The sequence below is a fragment of the Cyprinodon variegatus genome, unplaced genomic scaffold (genome assembly GCF_000732505.1).
Source record: "Cyprinodon variegatus isolate N-32 unplaced genomic scaffold, C_variegatus-1.0 Scaffold1760, whole genome shotgun sequence".
Classification (NCBI taxonomy): Eukaryota; Metazoa; Chordata; class Actinopteri; order Cyprinodontiformes; family Cyprinodontidae; genus Cyprinodon; species Cyprinodon variegatus.
This window is the reverse complement of record NW_015152213.1, coordinates 73,185-87,934: the sequence shown is the minus strand read 5'-3', so window position 1 is coordinate 87,934 and position 14,750 is coordinate 73,185. Positions and strand designations below refer to the sequence as shown.

The window sequence follows — 14,750 nt, the reverse complement described above, 5'->3', positions numbered from 1 at the left end:
CGCTATTGATCAACTATAGATCTGCTATAGGTGCTGTTAAAGATGGGCTCTCTGTGTTTACACCTTGAATCTTTCTCTCTCTGGTTATTTTCCCTGAAAAGAGATCAATCAGGACAAACTCTTTAAGTAACACTTAATAACTTATATGTATTAAATAACCAGGAGACATGACAACAGATTCTGATAGAAAATGTAATCTTTCTCAGATCAGAGAAGTTGCTCAGAGTTTCAGAAGGCAGCTGCTCATCTCTCAGGAAGTGATTAACAGTTAAAAATGCATTTTATACATCTCTAGTCTGCCACATCATCACATCATTACATCATATAAGTTAGAAGATGATTGGACATCCATGGCTCCAGCATTATCAAATTATTACACTTTGTTCTTAGCTGAAGGACGCCGCTCTCATTCTATTCCCAAATCTTTGCCACGTACAGAATGAAGATTATAACTGTATATAGCCAGACTGAGGATTAACTATTGTGGAAAACATCAGTTCTGCCTCGAAACAGGCAGCTAATATTAAGGTGTAAGAAACTCACACATCATCAGTGATAATTATCCTAACAGTGCACTATAGATGCACTATAGATTTGCTATAGAACCGCTATAGATTACTATAGTTCGACAATAGATCTCCTATAGATCTACAGCTGAGCTTTTAAAGCCCTTAATGGATATGCTGACAGAAAACCTCCTTGGTGGATGAAAGTTTTTTTTTTTTTTTTTTTTGGAGGTTAAGTTCAGTAGAAGATAAACTCGTATTTAATGAGAGAACAGAGGATTTAATCACCATTCAGTCCCAGTTCGAAACTGTTTTATTTTCCCTTTGAGGCCCACCCCTGTTTGGTATGTTCATCAGTGCACCATTACTGTTTATTGCCAGTACTTCCTTTACTGAGTCATCTTCCCATAATTCATCCTAGGCTGACCTCATAATCATGTGACCAGTTTGTTTTCCTCTTCTTGAAGCTTAAAACTGTCTTTATGAAACCACTAATAAAACCTGCTTGTTTTTAATAGGAGCCAGCGATTGACGGCCCTCGGTAGCTCAGGATGGACAGCTTCTTCAAGGCAGCGGTTTGTGATCTGGACAAGGTTCTGGATGACTTTGAGCTCAATTCAGGTAAGACCGCCCTTTCCCCAGGAAGCAGCTGAGACCAAACAAACGTCTCATTTTAAACTGCTGCCATTCGGATGTAAAGAGGGCATTAATCCGGATCGTTATAAAAGTCCAGCTCACCTACATGGTCGTGAAAGCAGTCCCACAGTCTGTCTAGTTTACCCCGCCCTTAAAAATGAGTTTAATCTTTTCCAAGTTAACAAAATAAAGAACTTGTCTGATCCAGTGTATATGTGATGGTGGTGATGGAGACTTCCACTTCAACAAAACATGTTTACAGGTGGTTTTAGATAAAGAATGAAAGATCTCTTCCCAGTTAGAACTCAAGACAGGACATGATTAGAGCATATGCGCCTGAGCTTCAGGTGCTAGACCACAGCGACCGCAGACAGGGTCCACATCCCTAAACATTTCTGAGAGCCTGACATTTGTCAGGTGAGCATGATGCACCTCTTTGCTCTGAATGAATGATCCCTGTACTTTCAAAAGCATCCTCTTCCACATGTCCTCTGTGATTTATTCAGCCATCTGGTCTTCCCAGAGCTTCTTTAGAGACTTCAGGGAAGTTAGCCTTAAAGAATAAATCAGGGCATAAATAAATGAGATCATCAGTGGCGGCTGGTGGAGTTTTCTGAGGGGAGGCTGTAAATTCAAAATATATTTATACTAAAAACCAATCAAATGAATTCTGAGTTATCACAACAGTATATTTATATGAATGCCAAGAACAAAAAACATAATAAAAACAAACTGTCCAAATCTGTTTTGACCCACAACTAAACTCTTAACTAAACTCTTAAATCTGTGATTAAACGAAAGCCTTTTAATCATCTTTAGAAATAATTAAAGGAAATTAATGAGACCTTTCATAGGTTTTTTTATTCATCTTTTGCTTGTTTTAGATTTAATTTTGTTATTTAGTTTCAGTTGTATTTGATAAGAAAGACTGTAATTGGCAGCATTGAATTATTCTTTTAAATAACCGCTCGGCTCTGGTTCTTTTTGCAGAGGAAGCGGAATGCCAGCCTGTTTTCCTGAAGCCCCCTGCGTACCCGTTCTGCCCGGACGTCCCCAGCGGCCCAACCAGCCTCCCAGACCTCAATTCTCTCCATTATGGCTCCGCAGGAAGCTGTTCAGATGCCTCCAATGGCCAGCAGACCGCTGACGGTGGCGAGGTGAGAGGTCAGCCCCTGACTGCCGTGGACCTTCTGTCCTCCGTTGACCGCAGGCCTGCTAAAAACGCGGCCCCGCCCTGCCCGGACAGAACTCTGAAGCCGGTGTGCGACCTCGTAAACGATGCCAGCTCGGCCATCTTGGTTCGGACCAACAGCCAGGAGGAGGAGGCGCTGCTGGTGGACTTTGACAGCCCTGCGGTCACAGAGGTGGGGGTGGGGCTTAACATAAACAGTGTTGAGGAGGAGCAAACTGAGCTGAGCTGCCACCAACAGAGCGGCGGTTACTCCGCATCGCTCAGTTTGCTGGACATTATTTTTCCGGCGGCGGCGGAGAAAAGCTCTGAACCTTCCGATCAGTCGGAGTCAGCTGATGCAGACGAGAAGGAGAGCGAAGAGCAGCTGGAGGGGGCGTCCTCGGACCGCCATAAAGCAGAGAGCGATAACGAAGTGACGTCTTTAAGCGAGGAGCAACCTTCAGATCAGGCGGCTGAAGGCGAGTCTGACGAAGGGATAGAGTGTGAATCATCAAACGGCGAACCGGGCAGCTTGTCATGCCTGCCGCTGGCCGTGTCGATGTGCGGCGCTCTGGTGAACTCCACCACCTCAGAGGATCCTCCCGGGGCAGCAGAGGCGTCTGAGAGCACAGGAGGAACGGACGACGGCAGAGACGGCTCCTCTGACTCGGAGCAGATGTCAGAGAGGAGGCCGTCTCCAGAGGGGCAGCACGCTTCGCTTGGTTCTGCTCCGGCAGAGCCCGACCCGCCCTACGCTCCTGAGTTCGGCTTTGAATACCTGCCTGAGAGCGATCAGGCGGAGCTGCTGGTTACAGACGAAGAGCTGGACGCTTTCCTGCAGGCGCACGCGGAAGCAGAGCAGGGGGCGGGGCCTTCTCTCTGCTCCAGAGGTTCTGGAGATGAACCCCAGTGCCTCTCGGAGTCAGGGCAGGTTCTGGAAGAACGACGAGATGAGCCAGAACCTGGAAGCTGTGGCCAAGAACAGGAAGAGCCAGAGGCTCTGTCATCTGGGGATGGAACATCTGCTGCATCTGCAGAGGGAAGCTTCAGTCCTTCTGCTCTTTCAGCGTCAGGAGAGTCTATACCGTCACAATGCCATGACTCCTATGGAGGCGCCAGACCAAAACAGCCCCACAGCCAAACCGCCAGACCTCCACCAGCAGGAGAGGAAGGAACGGAGCCCAGCACCTCCCCAACACCTGAAGAACAGGAGCACCCAGCTCCCACAGAGGACCCGTCTAAATTCAGGGACTCTGACCTCAGCAGCCCTCCGTATCAGCAGGATTTCTCCGCAGGGTTTGACGAACTCTCAGAGCCGCCTCCATACCCCGGGGAGGAGCCGCTGGGCGCTGCCAGGCCGGCCAACTGGAAGGGGGACGGTGAGGAGGAGCTGGGGAGCATTCAGCCAGCGTGGGTGCCAGACGCTGAAGCTCCGTCCTGCATGAAATGCCACCAGACGTTCACCTTCATCAAGCGGCGGCATCACTGTCGGGCCTGCGGGAAGGTACGTCAGTCCAGAGTCGTTGTTCGCTCTCTTTCTTGTTGTGTTAATGGCTGGTTATCCTCCCGCAGCAGTCTGTCGCAGTTAGCTTGTCGCAGGTATATCGCAGATATTTTTTTATTTATGCCCAATTTTAATTATTTTATTATTAGGGGTGTAAATCACATCCATCATGGCGATTCGATTCAGTATTGATTTCCTGACCCAACAATTCGATTATTTTCGATACTCAAGAATACACCACCATACGATTTGATTTGATTAATCGGTTAATTTATTTATTTATTTATTTTTTATACACCTGACAGGCTAAACAAAGTTTCAAGTTTGATATAAATCAATGAAAGCTGTAATATCGTTCTGCTTTTTTTTATTTTTTATTTTTTAAGAAACAACAGCAAATAACAGAAGTGGAAAAGTTGCATCAAAAAATACATTGAGTGCAATTCAATACCTCGGCTCCAACTTTTAGTTGATCTTTACAAAAATAAACGGCTGTGATAATAATTTAAAAAATATTTTTAAAGGGCTGCACCTTTCATTTATTTTTGTAATCTGTTAACCTAAAACTTTTTTTTTGTTGTTGTTCATTTTGTTTTTTTCTTTTTTAACACATTTTTCATGTCAGAAATAGTTTCTTTGGTTTGCTTTAGTTGTCAGCTGTCTGTTTATTCTTAAGTGGAAAAAGTCAAATAATAACCTCTGTATTGTACTTCCAAGTGACATTTTGATGAATAAAACAAACTTTGAAATAAAATAAGTAATCTAAAAAGATAGTTAGCAAAAAAATAACATTTCTAGATAAATGTGTAGAATACAGAAAAAAAACCCCGTCATTGAGTATCTTAAATTAATTGCAAATGGCAAAATGATCCATGTAATTATGTATATTATTAAGAAGCTGTACAATACTATATTTTAAGTATTTTAAAATAAAAAAAAAATAGTTTGTATTTTATGTTTTAAAAACTTCTATAACTTTAGTTTTAGAGCCTTGTCTTATTCACCGCTGTGATTAGGTTTCGATTGCTGTATTAGTTATTGTTTATTTAAGACTAATCTGATCGATTGTTTTGGACCTATATCTTTAAACTTAGTTAAATTTCTGCATGGATCTGAAAAACCCATGCTGGCTGATCAAGGAACCTACCATGAAAGAATAAAGGGATTAAACAATTAGTCAAGATTAATCAATTATCGAAATAATCAACTAATTTAGCAATTGATTAATTGTTAACTGGAATAAAATGTGTAAACATTTTGCATTTAAGATGAAAATCTTTTTCATCTGTCAATCTGCTCTATCAAGAACTCCTCAAGTGGACAAGCTTTATATTTTTTTTTGTTTAATTTCGTAAAAAGTCTTCTTTAAGGAACCTTTTGCTATCTGTTTATTAATGGATTAATAGATAATCTAGAGATTAATCAATTAGCAAAATATATCCTTAGTTGCAGCCCTAGTAGGCATTAAAATAAAAAACAGCCATATGCTGAAAGATTGCAGTAACTAAATCATAACTGCACAAACATGTACAGTTTAAATTAAATATTAAAAAACATTAAGTGTACATAATATAGAATATTCTCAAGATTTAAGCCATATCTTACTAAACCAAAAAGGTTTTTCAGCTTTAGACGGCTACACTCACACCCAATATCATTTTAAAGTTCAATCTGTATCAACAAAAGAGAAATTTATCATATTTGACTAACTTAATTAACACTTCTTCTCCTCCTTTCACTCATTGCTGCTTTAAAGCTGCAGAAAGTCATATAACAGGGTGGTGCTGCTCACCAGAGGCTCTACTGCCCTCTGCAGTCCACTTGGTGAACTGCAGCTGATTTAAACTAAAAGTTGGTTTTAATTTTTATGGATGAGATCTAATCACTATTGTAGAGGTTACGGTGTACCTTTTCAATGAAAAAAAGAAAACACAATTAGGAGAATGGGATGCTTAGTAAAAATAAAAAGAAGAAATAAAGCTCTGCAGCAGATATCCTGATCAAAATCTTAATACCAGTTAAAAAGTTGCATGAATTTGCGTTTTTCCTTCTTGGATCATGAAAAGGTTCTAAGTGGAGCTTCAAAAATTAAAGACAAAGAAGATGAAAAAGTTAACGGCAGCAATTAAACTCAAATAGGCTGTTGAGAATTTTCAGACCACAGCTTTTAAAAGGCTAAATTTGAGCAGAAATTAGATTCCATGTCTTCTCCTGTCCAGTGATCACACTGTGAAGATCTGTTCACAGCAAAATAAAAAAAAAAAACTTTGGACGTAGAAGGACTGTCAAGTTGAAAACAGCATTACTGCTGAGGCCGGATGTATCGAGACGGGCATTTTAGATTTCTTAAAAGAAAAGTCCCATCAGCAAGGAATAATCAATGGATCATTATTTATAACAAAAACTAATATGTTTGCGGTGATTTAATGAATTTAGCAATAATCTCTAAAAAAAAATAAAAACAATAAAAAGTCTGGGAGCAGCCATCTTTGCCCAAATATAGTAACACCTCACTCCGGACATCTTCCAGCAGTGACGTCATTAATAAGCCAAGCTCCATTCTCCCTGCTTTGCAAACAAAATCAATGGGAGCTACTAGAGCAGGGCTGGGCAACCAAAACTGCTCAAAGAGCCATATTGGACCAAAAAATATATATATATATAAGCTAGGGTTGTAACGATACTAAACTTTTCAACTCGATTCCGATACTAGGTAAAATATTCTATATTCAATGTCATTTTCGATACCACACAGATAAAAACAAAGACTCCAAAATTCAACAGAAATATTTTCATTAATAAACAAAATACTATAAATAGATAAATAAATACAATAAACAATATTTTGAGGTTGAATGCTGTGCACAATATTAAGCAAGTTTGATAAAAAAACGTGCAAAATTAAAATTAAGTGTTCCTTCCTTAGCTATGCTTTGCACACATAACGATGACGCTAGCCAAACTGGTTAAGAAACAAAAATAATTCTCAGCAGCTGCACCTGCTACAAAAAAAGTCTGAACCCAAAAAGTACACAGAATTATTCAGAAAGTGTTCAGAAAGTGCATTTTCCTCTAATCTGCTCTTAAGATGAATGACTGTTTAGGTGCCAGTGATGGTAGCACTGTATCGATACTTTTGAAAATGAGTATTGTATCCGGATACAACTTTTCAGTATCGATACTTTTGACAACCCTAATATAAGCCTCATATGGCAACACAGGCTCTAAGTGTATTATCCCACTATAGAAAAGGACAACATGGGCTTAAGTATGTAATAATCATTCATGGTTAAATGTTTATCCTGGAGCAAATGTCACACAGCAGCATGAGGTGAGGGAGGAGCAGTGAACGTCTCCCCGCATGGCTGCATTGATGAAATGATAGAAACAGGATAAAGGAATCTTTCTATGGTGGACGTGTTTCTGTTGGGAGGAGCTGATTGAGTCATGAGGAACCAAGCAGGAACTGAGATCCATCAGAGCAGAGCTCTCTAACCCTGAACTCCCACATCCTCCGTCACCAGCGTTCCTTGTTGATATTTTTATTTTAACGATTTGGGGGAGGGGGAGTGGGGAAAAAATTCCCTTCCTTGCTTCGGGGGGTTCTTTTTTTGTTTTTTGGCCGTTTTTTTTTGTTTGCACTTAACTTGGCGGCGTTGTTGGGTTTTGGGGTTTCATTCCTTTTTTTTATTTTTTTTTTGTTTTCTTTTATTTTTTCCGGAGTTTTTGCATTGGCCTTTTTTTTCCTTCCCAATTTTTTGTTCGGTTGCTTTTTCGGCTTTCCTTGAAATGCCTTTCCAAATTACTATTTTTATTTTTTGACAACCTCTCATTACAAAGCACAAATGCAAGCAAACCTTCCGCATTGATAATGAAAGCAAAGGATTTGCTCCATTCTGCTTTGAATCCCCTGTTCTCATCAGATATCTTCCTTTTTTTCCCTTTGGGATCCATGTCTGAGACACACGCCAATTTGTTTGCCTGGCACCGGGCCGCACTGAGGCATGTGTTGCTTTGACCACTGATCTCTATGGCTATAAAGTACTTTGAAATAAATGTTTACATATATTGTTTAAATGTATTTATTATACAAATGTTTACAGCATTGGAAAATATAATGAGGGTCTGTTTGACCTTCTGCACACCATATCAAAAAAAATGTTTTCATAAATTTTTGGAAAAAGCTCCGCAAGGGGGGCGCTAAAGAGCGGCGGGTTGCCGACCCCTGTACTAGACTCATCTGCAATCAGCAACATTTATTGAAGATTTCACCATTGAAATTCACCAGAGCTATAGTAAAACTGACAATGCCCACGTGCATGGCAGCTGGATGTTGGAATGCATCGGGTAAAAGTAAAAAAAAAAACTTTTTAGTTCACATTTCCGATTCCTGATCCTCCACGGACGGGTTAATCGTTGGATTGCCAACTTGAAGAGGGAGGATTTGCCATCGAACTTCTGGCCAGAGAAAAAAACCCGTAATATGTAGCCAACATTTGGAAGAAGAAAGTTTTCAAGATGACTTGGATAATAGCGCGTTGTGACAAACACCAGATACAGCACTGGGACTTGATTAACAGCCGATACCGCAGTGGCAGTAGTGTTCTTTGACAACTATTCAGTAAACTCCAGTAAAGCACATTCAAATGAAAATTAATCTTAATTAAAAACACTTATTTATTTCCTATTTAAAGTACTTTCAGAACTTTAAATTCTGAATATGACTGAACTTTTCCTTTAAAAGACCAAAAGAAATCTTAAAATTACCTTTCAGTTGGATTACACACATTTACTCAGATTCAAAACAATTGAAAATTAAGTCAAACTGGATTAGACATAAAACCTACGTGCAGTTGTTTATTTTTTGATTAGATATTAATATGATAAACACAGTTCAACACATTAATATATTATATAAATATATATGTATACACTATATTTTATTATTCAGTATTTTTAATGATTGTACAGTGATTGAGTATTATGATCTACAGACTAGACTTTTTTTGTACTGAAAATTTATAAAAGATTAAAGTTATTGAGTATTTTTATTGTTTTTAATAATATTTTTTATTTTCTTTTGTTATTGTCAAGAATTTTTTGAAATCGTAGCGAATGGTAAATGTATGTTGTGTCTGACTAAAGGATTTCGGACTTTATAAGTTTGCGTTTCTTTCAAAACTTGGAAGACGCGCCAGCAGCACTTTATAGGTCTGCTGTATGGGAGCGCTTTGCATTTAGAGTGACCTACGATGACGGCGGAAAGAAAGTTGTGGATAAAAGTGCAACCGTGTGCAAGCATTGTGCAACACCTTTTGTTTATGCTAACAGCAACATGACCAACATGTCATGCTAACCCCGAAATCCCTCATACTCCGTCAGCGCTTCGCCCCGCTGCGCTCCAGACCACCTGCACAAAGCAAAGCCTACAGCCTCCGCTGTGGCTCCTGTCCGCTCTGAATTCCTTGGAGATCTTAGAGGACATGCGCAAGATGATTAAATTCAAAGCAGCAAAACATGCGGAAATGATCCATGGTTTCCGCGAATCATTAAAAATAATTACAATTCATTCATTTTGGGGGATTTTTTTCATTAATTTCATTAATTTTTATGGGATTTTGGGGTAACAATCAACATATACCGACCCGAACCGAACACTGTGACCACGAAACCGTGAACCAACCCAAACCGTGGATTTTGTGAATATATATATATATATATATATATATATATATATATATATATATATATATACATACACACACACACGGAGAAGGTAGCTCCTCTATTGTATCGAAGCAGATTTACGTTCAATGGGATTGTATTGAGCAGCTTAAAATTCCACGAAATTCTTTCTGAGCAGACGTTATCAATTAATCCCATGGATCAAATTTGATCTAATCTAATAAACAATTGAAAAATCATTTTGATTTGTTTACATTTAAACCTTAAGCAGATACCATAGTTTCATAAATTAACAATCATGTTCACTGTTATCTAGTGATTTGTCTTTTTTTAGTTATATTTCTGTTAAAATAAGAACTAATATGCTGATTTAGAGCATGTGAGGGAATCTTTCTTTTTTTTTTTCTAACGTCTGTGCCCCAGAAATGGTTAAAACAGGATATTACGTCTCAGAGCTAAAAATAGCCCTATGGCAAAGAGCATGAGTCAGCGGTTCTTTTTCCAGCTCCCCTTTAGATCTCCACTGAGCCGTGCATCCAGAGCTGCAGCTAAGGAGCAGCGTTTAAAGCGGAATCAGGATCCACGGCTCGGGATGTCATTGTTTACAGCCCAGACGACATGATTTGCCGCTGCCACGCCTGCCGCCGCTGCTGCTGCTGCTGTTGCTGCTGCTGCGTGGGGCCAAGCGAACATGTTAGGATTGTCTCAGAGGAGCGCTCATCATTTCTGTGTCTGCTGGAGCTGAATCATTGTTTCCTTCATCATTGTTCTCTCTCTGTGGCAGGTGTACTGCGCCGGGTGCTGCAACAGAAAGTGTAAACTCAAGTACCTGGACAAGGAGGCTCGTGTGTGCGTCCTCTGCTTTGACACCATACATAAAGGTGAGAGGCGGGATTTTGGTCTCTGCTTTATTGCTCCGGATCTTTAGACCATAGATGGTGAGCTGTTCCTCACTGAGATTAGCCTTTAGCTCACAGGATGACAGGCCTTCTTCACCACGCGGCACAAAAAAGGGTCATTTTAATCACTGGTAAATTTAGGAGGATAATTAGCTGTAAGCATTTAAATATAATTATAATAAAATGATTTTTTTAAAGTCGCAGGGAAATCATATTTAAATTTCATATCATTCTGGCTTAAACATGTATATAAATGTGCTCTTTATCAGAAGATATTTTCCCAAACGTTAGAAAATTTCTTTTAAAAACAAATCCTGTCTTAAAATCTGTGTTTTTTCGGTCATAGTATCTTGATTCATATGTCGCAGCTAATATTTGCAATGGCTGAAATCAGAATCATTTCCTTTCCCATTGAGTTCCCAGTGTTCACGGGGATGGACGTCTGTGTCTTCAGCAGGCGTAGAGCTAACAGAACTGGCAGCGTTACGAGGCAAGGGCTCAAACATGTACGGCTGGAAGCCTTCTACACCAAACCAAGCTTCTGCCGCCCTGGCGTCCTCTTCCTCAACATCTTCATCCCCGCTTTCCTCCTCTAAATAAAAAATGTATGATGGAGGAGACTCATCGACGACCTCCGACACTAAACTCTCCTCCTCTTGCATGTTTCCTCTGTCCATAGCGTGACCTAACAGCGTCGTTTCTAAGTCACCAATTTAGTGCTACTTGGTCCCAAAGGAATTTCCCATTGGGAATCTACTAGCACTAAGTTGCTAACTGGTTAGCAAGATGCTTTCGAGACAATGGCCACAATCTAAATTGCTTGCGAACCTTCTGCCATAATAATCCCTCCCCCTTGATAAACGACCAATCACATTCACTTTATTCACTCGTGTAAAGTCGTGCACCACTCGGGAGAATTAGGAAATGCAACGGTTGGAACAGCCACTTCCCTACGACTTTAACAATAAAGGTGACGTAAATCAGGGTATTAGCTGATATTTACTAATTTTTTAGGCTCTTTCTCCAAATTTCATTTTTAATTGATTAAAAAAAGAACACCTGTAAATACTATTAATCTTTGCCCCTTTAAAGAATGCTTCTGGCATACTATGGTATTTTGTTTTTTCCTACTGTTGGTTCCAATGTGAGCCTAATTCAAAATCGTTTTTGCAGCGCATAAACTGATTCCTATTTTCTTTTGCTTTTCTGATTATTTGAAGCAAACATTGAAATGCTGGGCTGTGTACCTCTTGAAGCAGGTTTGTTTATTACCTGCACACTGTCAGAGAAGTTTGTTGTTTCTTCTCGGTCTCTTACGTCAATAAACACTCACAGCGCTGCAGGCAGAATCGGGGTGTGTTGATGTTAGCTAGCAGCTGATGCAGGGTCAGCTCTTTTTTTCCACTTTAACAACAGTCCTCTGTTTTATTGTTGGTTATCCAAATAATTTCCCTGTGATTTTTGCAAATATAGCTAAGAACTGATGTCCTGGTGCTGGATAAAAGCCCGACAGATTTGATTTCACAGGTGGACCAATATTTCTGTTTCCATAGGGTTCTAATTTATTATGAGAGTGAAGCTTAATAGAAGTCATTCCAAAAAACGGAAATTAAAAACAATCCACTGGACTTTGAAGATGTTTCGCTTCCCATTCAGGAAGCTTTTTCAATTAAAAATGTTAGGAATAGCACTGACTTCCAGGTTTTATAAAGTAGCCCAACAAAACCTTGTCTTTGTTTTGAAAACATGCAAATTAAAACGGACAGATGGGTCCACCCCTTTGGAATGGTTGTCGTTTGGCTTCTTTGTTAAAGGTGGATTATACTTCTGCAACCGCACACATTAAATGTCGCTTGAGTCTGGTCGCGCACCAGTTTTGCTGGTATGCTTCTTCACCGTCGCTCTGGAATTTGTAGGGACGCACCGCAGTTTCCCTCCAAAGCACAAGGGGGAGCCTATTCGAGAACTTGCTAGAACTTCATCGGATGGTCACGAAAACTTCTTTAGCGGCGCTGGCGGGAGAGTTTATCTTTCAAAACAACAATGGCGTGTCTGGAAGATATCACGGTCACAGAGATTGTTGTTGTTCCTTGGTTTTTAAAAATGGCGTGACCCGGAACCACATCGAGAAGGACAATCACACAGACAGCCAGAAAGGCATATCAAGGACCAATCATGGCTGCTTTTTGTCTGCGCACTTCCTCTTGGGGTCTGCAGGGGTTTGTGACCGTAGTCAGGATTTTTTTGAAATGTTTTTTTTTTTCAATTGGGTCCTCACAAATCAGATCTATTTTATTTTACTACCTAAGAAAATATTTTCATCTACCCCTTGCAATGCACTGGCGGACCACTAGGGGTATGTGTACCCCCCAGTTGGGAATCACGGCTTTAAGCGGTGACTTCACAGGGTTGGTTCTCCCTGTAGCTTCCAGCTGAAAACCTTGGATATACCAGCTATGCCTAAAAACCGTAAAACAACAAACACTTTGGTATGATGGAAGACAAAGCTGTAAACATGGCAAAGCAGCAGGTTTTAAAAATGGCGTGCCCCGGCACCAAATCGAGAAGGACAATCACACAGACAGCCTGAAAGGCATATCAAGGACCAATCATAGCTGCTTTTTGTCTGCGCACTTCCTCTTGAGGTCTTCGTGGGTTTGCGACCGTAGTCAGGATTTTTTTGAGGTGCGCGATGATGGTTGCAGAGCCTCTACGTGGGGGCCGTGGGCGTGCACAGAGACAGATTTGACCGTTGCAGAGGCTATGCGTCAGAAGCATAAATTGGCCTTTAGCCTGCAATGCTCCACACCTGCCTATGTCTGAATTGGGGTCGTTAAAGGGAATTGTTGGCCTGGCTGAATAGGCTTGGTCCTCCGCTCTCCTGTACAAGGGCTGGGGCTGCAATTATACTGGGAAGGGATCGACTCAATTGCTACGTTGTAGGTTTTTGAAAGCTGAAACCTGAGTTCACCCCCTCTATTTAAGGTTGTTTTTTCTTTATGGAGGCCTTAGTCTGCGATGTGGGCAACCCGCATTCAAATCCGGCCTGGTCCTTTCCCTCATGTCTCTGCCCCTCTCTCATACCCCCTTTCCTGTCAGCCTACTGTCCATAAAACTAGCCACCAGTGCCGTAAAAACTCAAAAACAACAAAAAAAGACTCAAAAACAACAAAAAAAACCTCCAAAAAAGTCCTGAAATTGACTTGCCTTATGTTGTAGGAACCCTGCTACTCCATCACCAACAGGAGCAAAGTCAAAGGAGGAGGTTATCTCCATGCTGGATGGGAGTAAAACTGTTTGACGGAAACTCAATAATTTAATCTCAGTAAATGTCCAGCAAAAAGACAGAGAGAGTCTCCATCATTTCTGAAAGTTAAAGAAATGCTTTATAAAGAACTTTTGAGGGATTTTGAAGCACGAAACAAAATCACTGCCTTTTCTTCACACAGCTAGTTCTTTTCCCCTTTCTCTGACTTTCACACCTGTTTCACAACCCTGCAAACGGTTTCTGTTCAGCTAAACCAGTTCCGTTTCCGTTAAAGAAGGGAAATGTTCTGGTTTTTCTTATGTACAGCCGTGTTCTTCCACACAGCTGAGGCACGTGATCTGGTCATAAGCGTGATTCTAGAGAGGCTGAGGAGGTAAAGCAGCCATTTGATTCAGGCTACCATCACACTGCAGGTTTTGATGTTTTTGGATGGAATCTGATTTGTTAACTTAATCTGAAAGGTTCTCAACCGCAATGGGACCCACATGTGAAGAACTGTAGACATCAATAAGTTGTGGACAGTATTTGGATATTACAGTGCTTTTTTTTGTGCTGTGCTGCAGACAAATCTGTATGTATGAGTAATCAGAGCCTGAATGAAACGCGACTCGACTGTTCAGATTGCAAACACTTTAAGAACTGATATGCTTCCGATTTTTTAGCACATATTCAGGCGGTACATATGGGATATTTTTGAAGGAGAATTATTGAATTGTTCTGACTGCCGTGAAATAGGTCAGAAAGAGTCGCATTTGCCTGCAATGTCAACTTAGCATAAGGTCATAGGGAAATCGTATTTAAATGTCAAATAATTCTTGCTTAAACATATATATAAATGTACACTTTATCAGACCAATATCGTTCCAAAATTTAGAAAACTTCCTGTCTTAAAATCTGTGGGTTTTTTTTTTTTTCATTATCTTATTGAGGCCAGTTAGTTATACGTCAGCTTGTACACCTAAATTCGGCCAATCGTATATCAACGGTCATCTTGATTCATATGTCGCAGCTAATATACACAACGATTCAAATAAGAACCAAACCAAGCTTCTGCCGCCCTGGCGTCCTCTTCCACAACATC

The 14,750-nt window shown here is 40.4% G+C and overlaps 1 protein-coding gene across 1 annotated transcript in view; it reads left to right on the top strand.

Moving 5' to 3' along the window:
• The first annotated feature begins 1,007 nt into the window (after window positions 1-1,007).
• LOC107104482 (zinc finger FYVE domain-containing protein 16-like) overlaps window positions 1,008-14,750 on the top strand; it is a 42,980-nt gene continuing 29,237 nt past the window's right edge. The window contains exons 1-3 of the mRNA XM_015404480.1: window positions 1,008-1,127; window positions 2,133-3,817; window positions 10,287-10,383. Of these exons, the coding sequence (XP_015259966.1) occupies window positions 1,058-1,127; window positions 2,133-3,817; window positions 10,287-10,383 (1,852 nt within the window). The 5' untranslated portion in view covers window positions 1,008-1,057. The remainder of the gene's footprint in view (window positions 1,128-2,132; window positions 3,818-10,286; window positions 10,384-14,750) is intronic.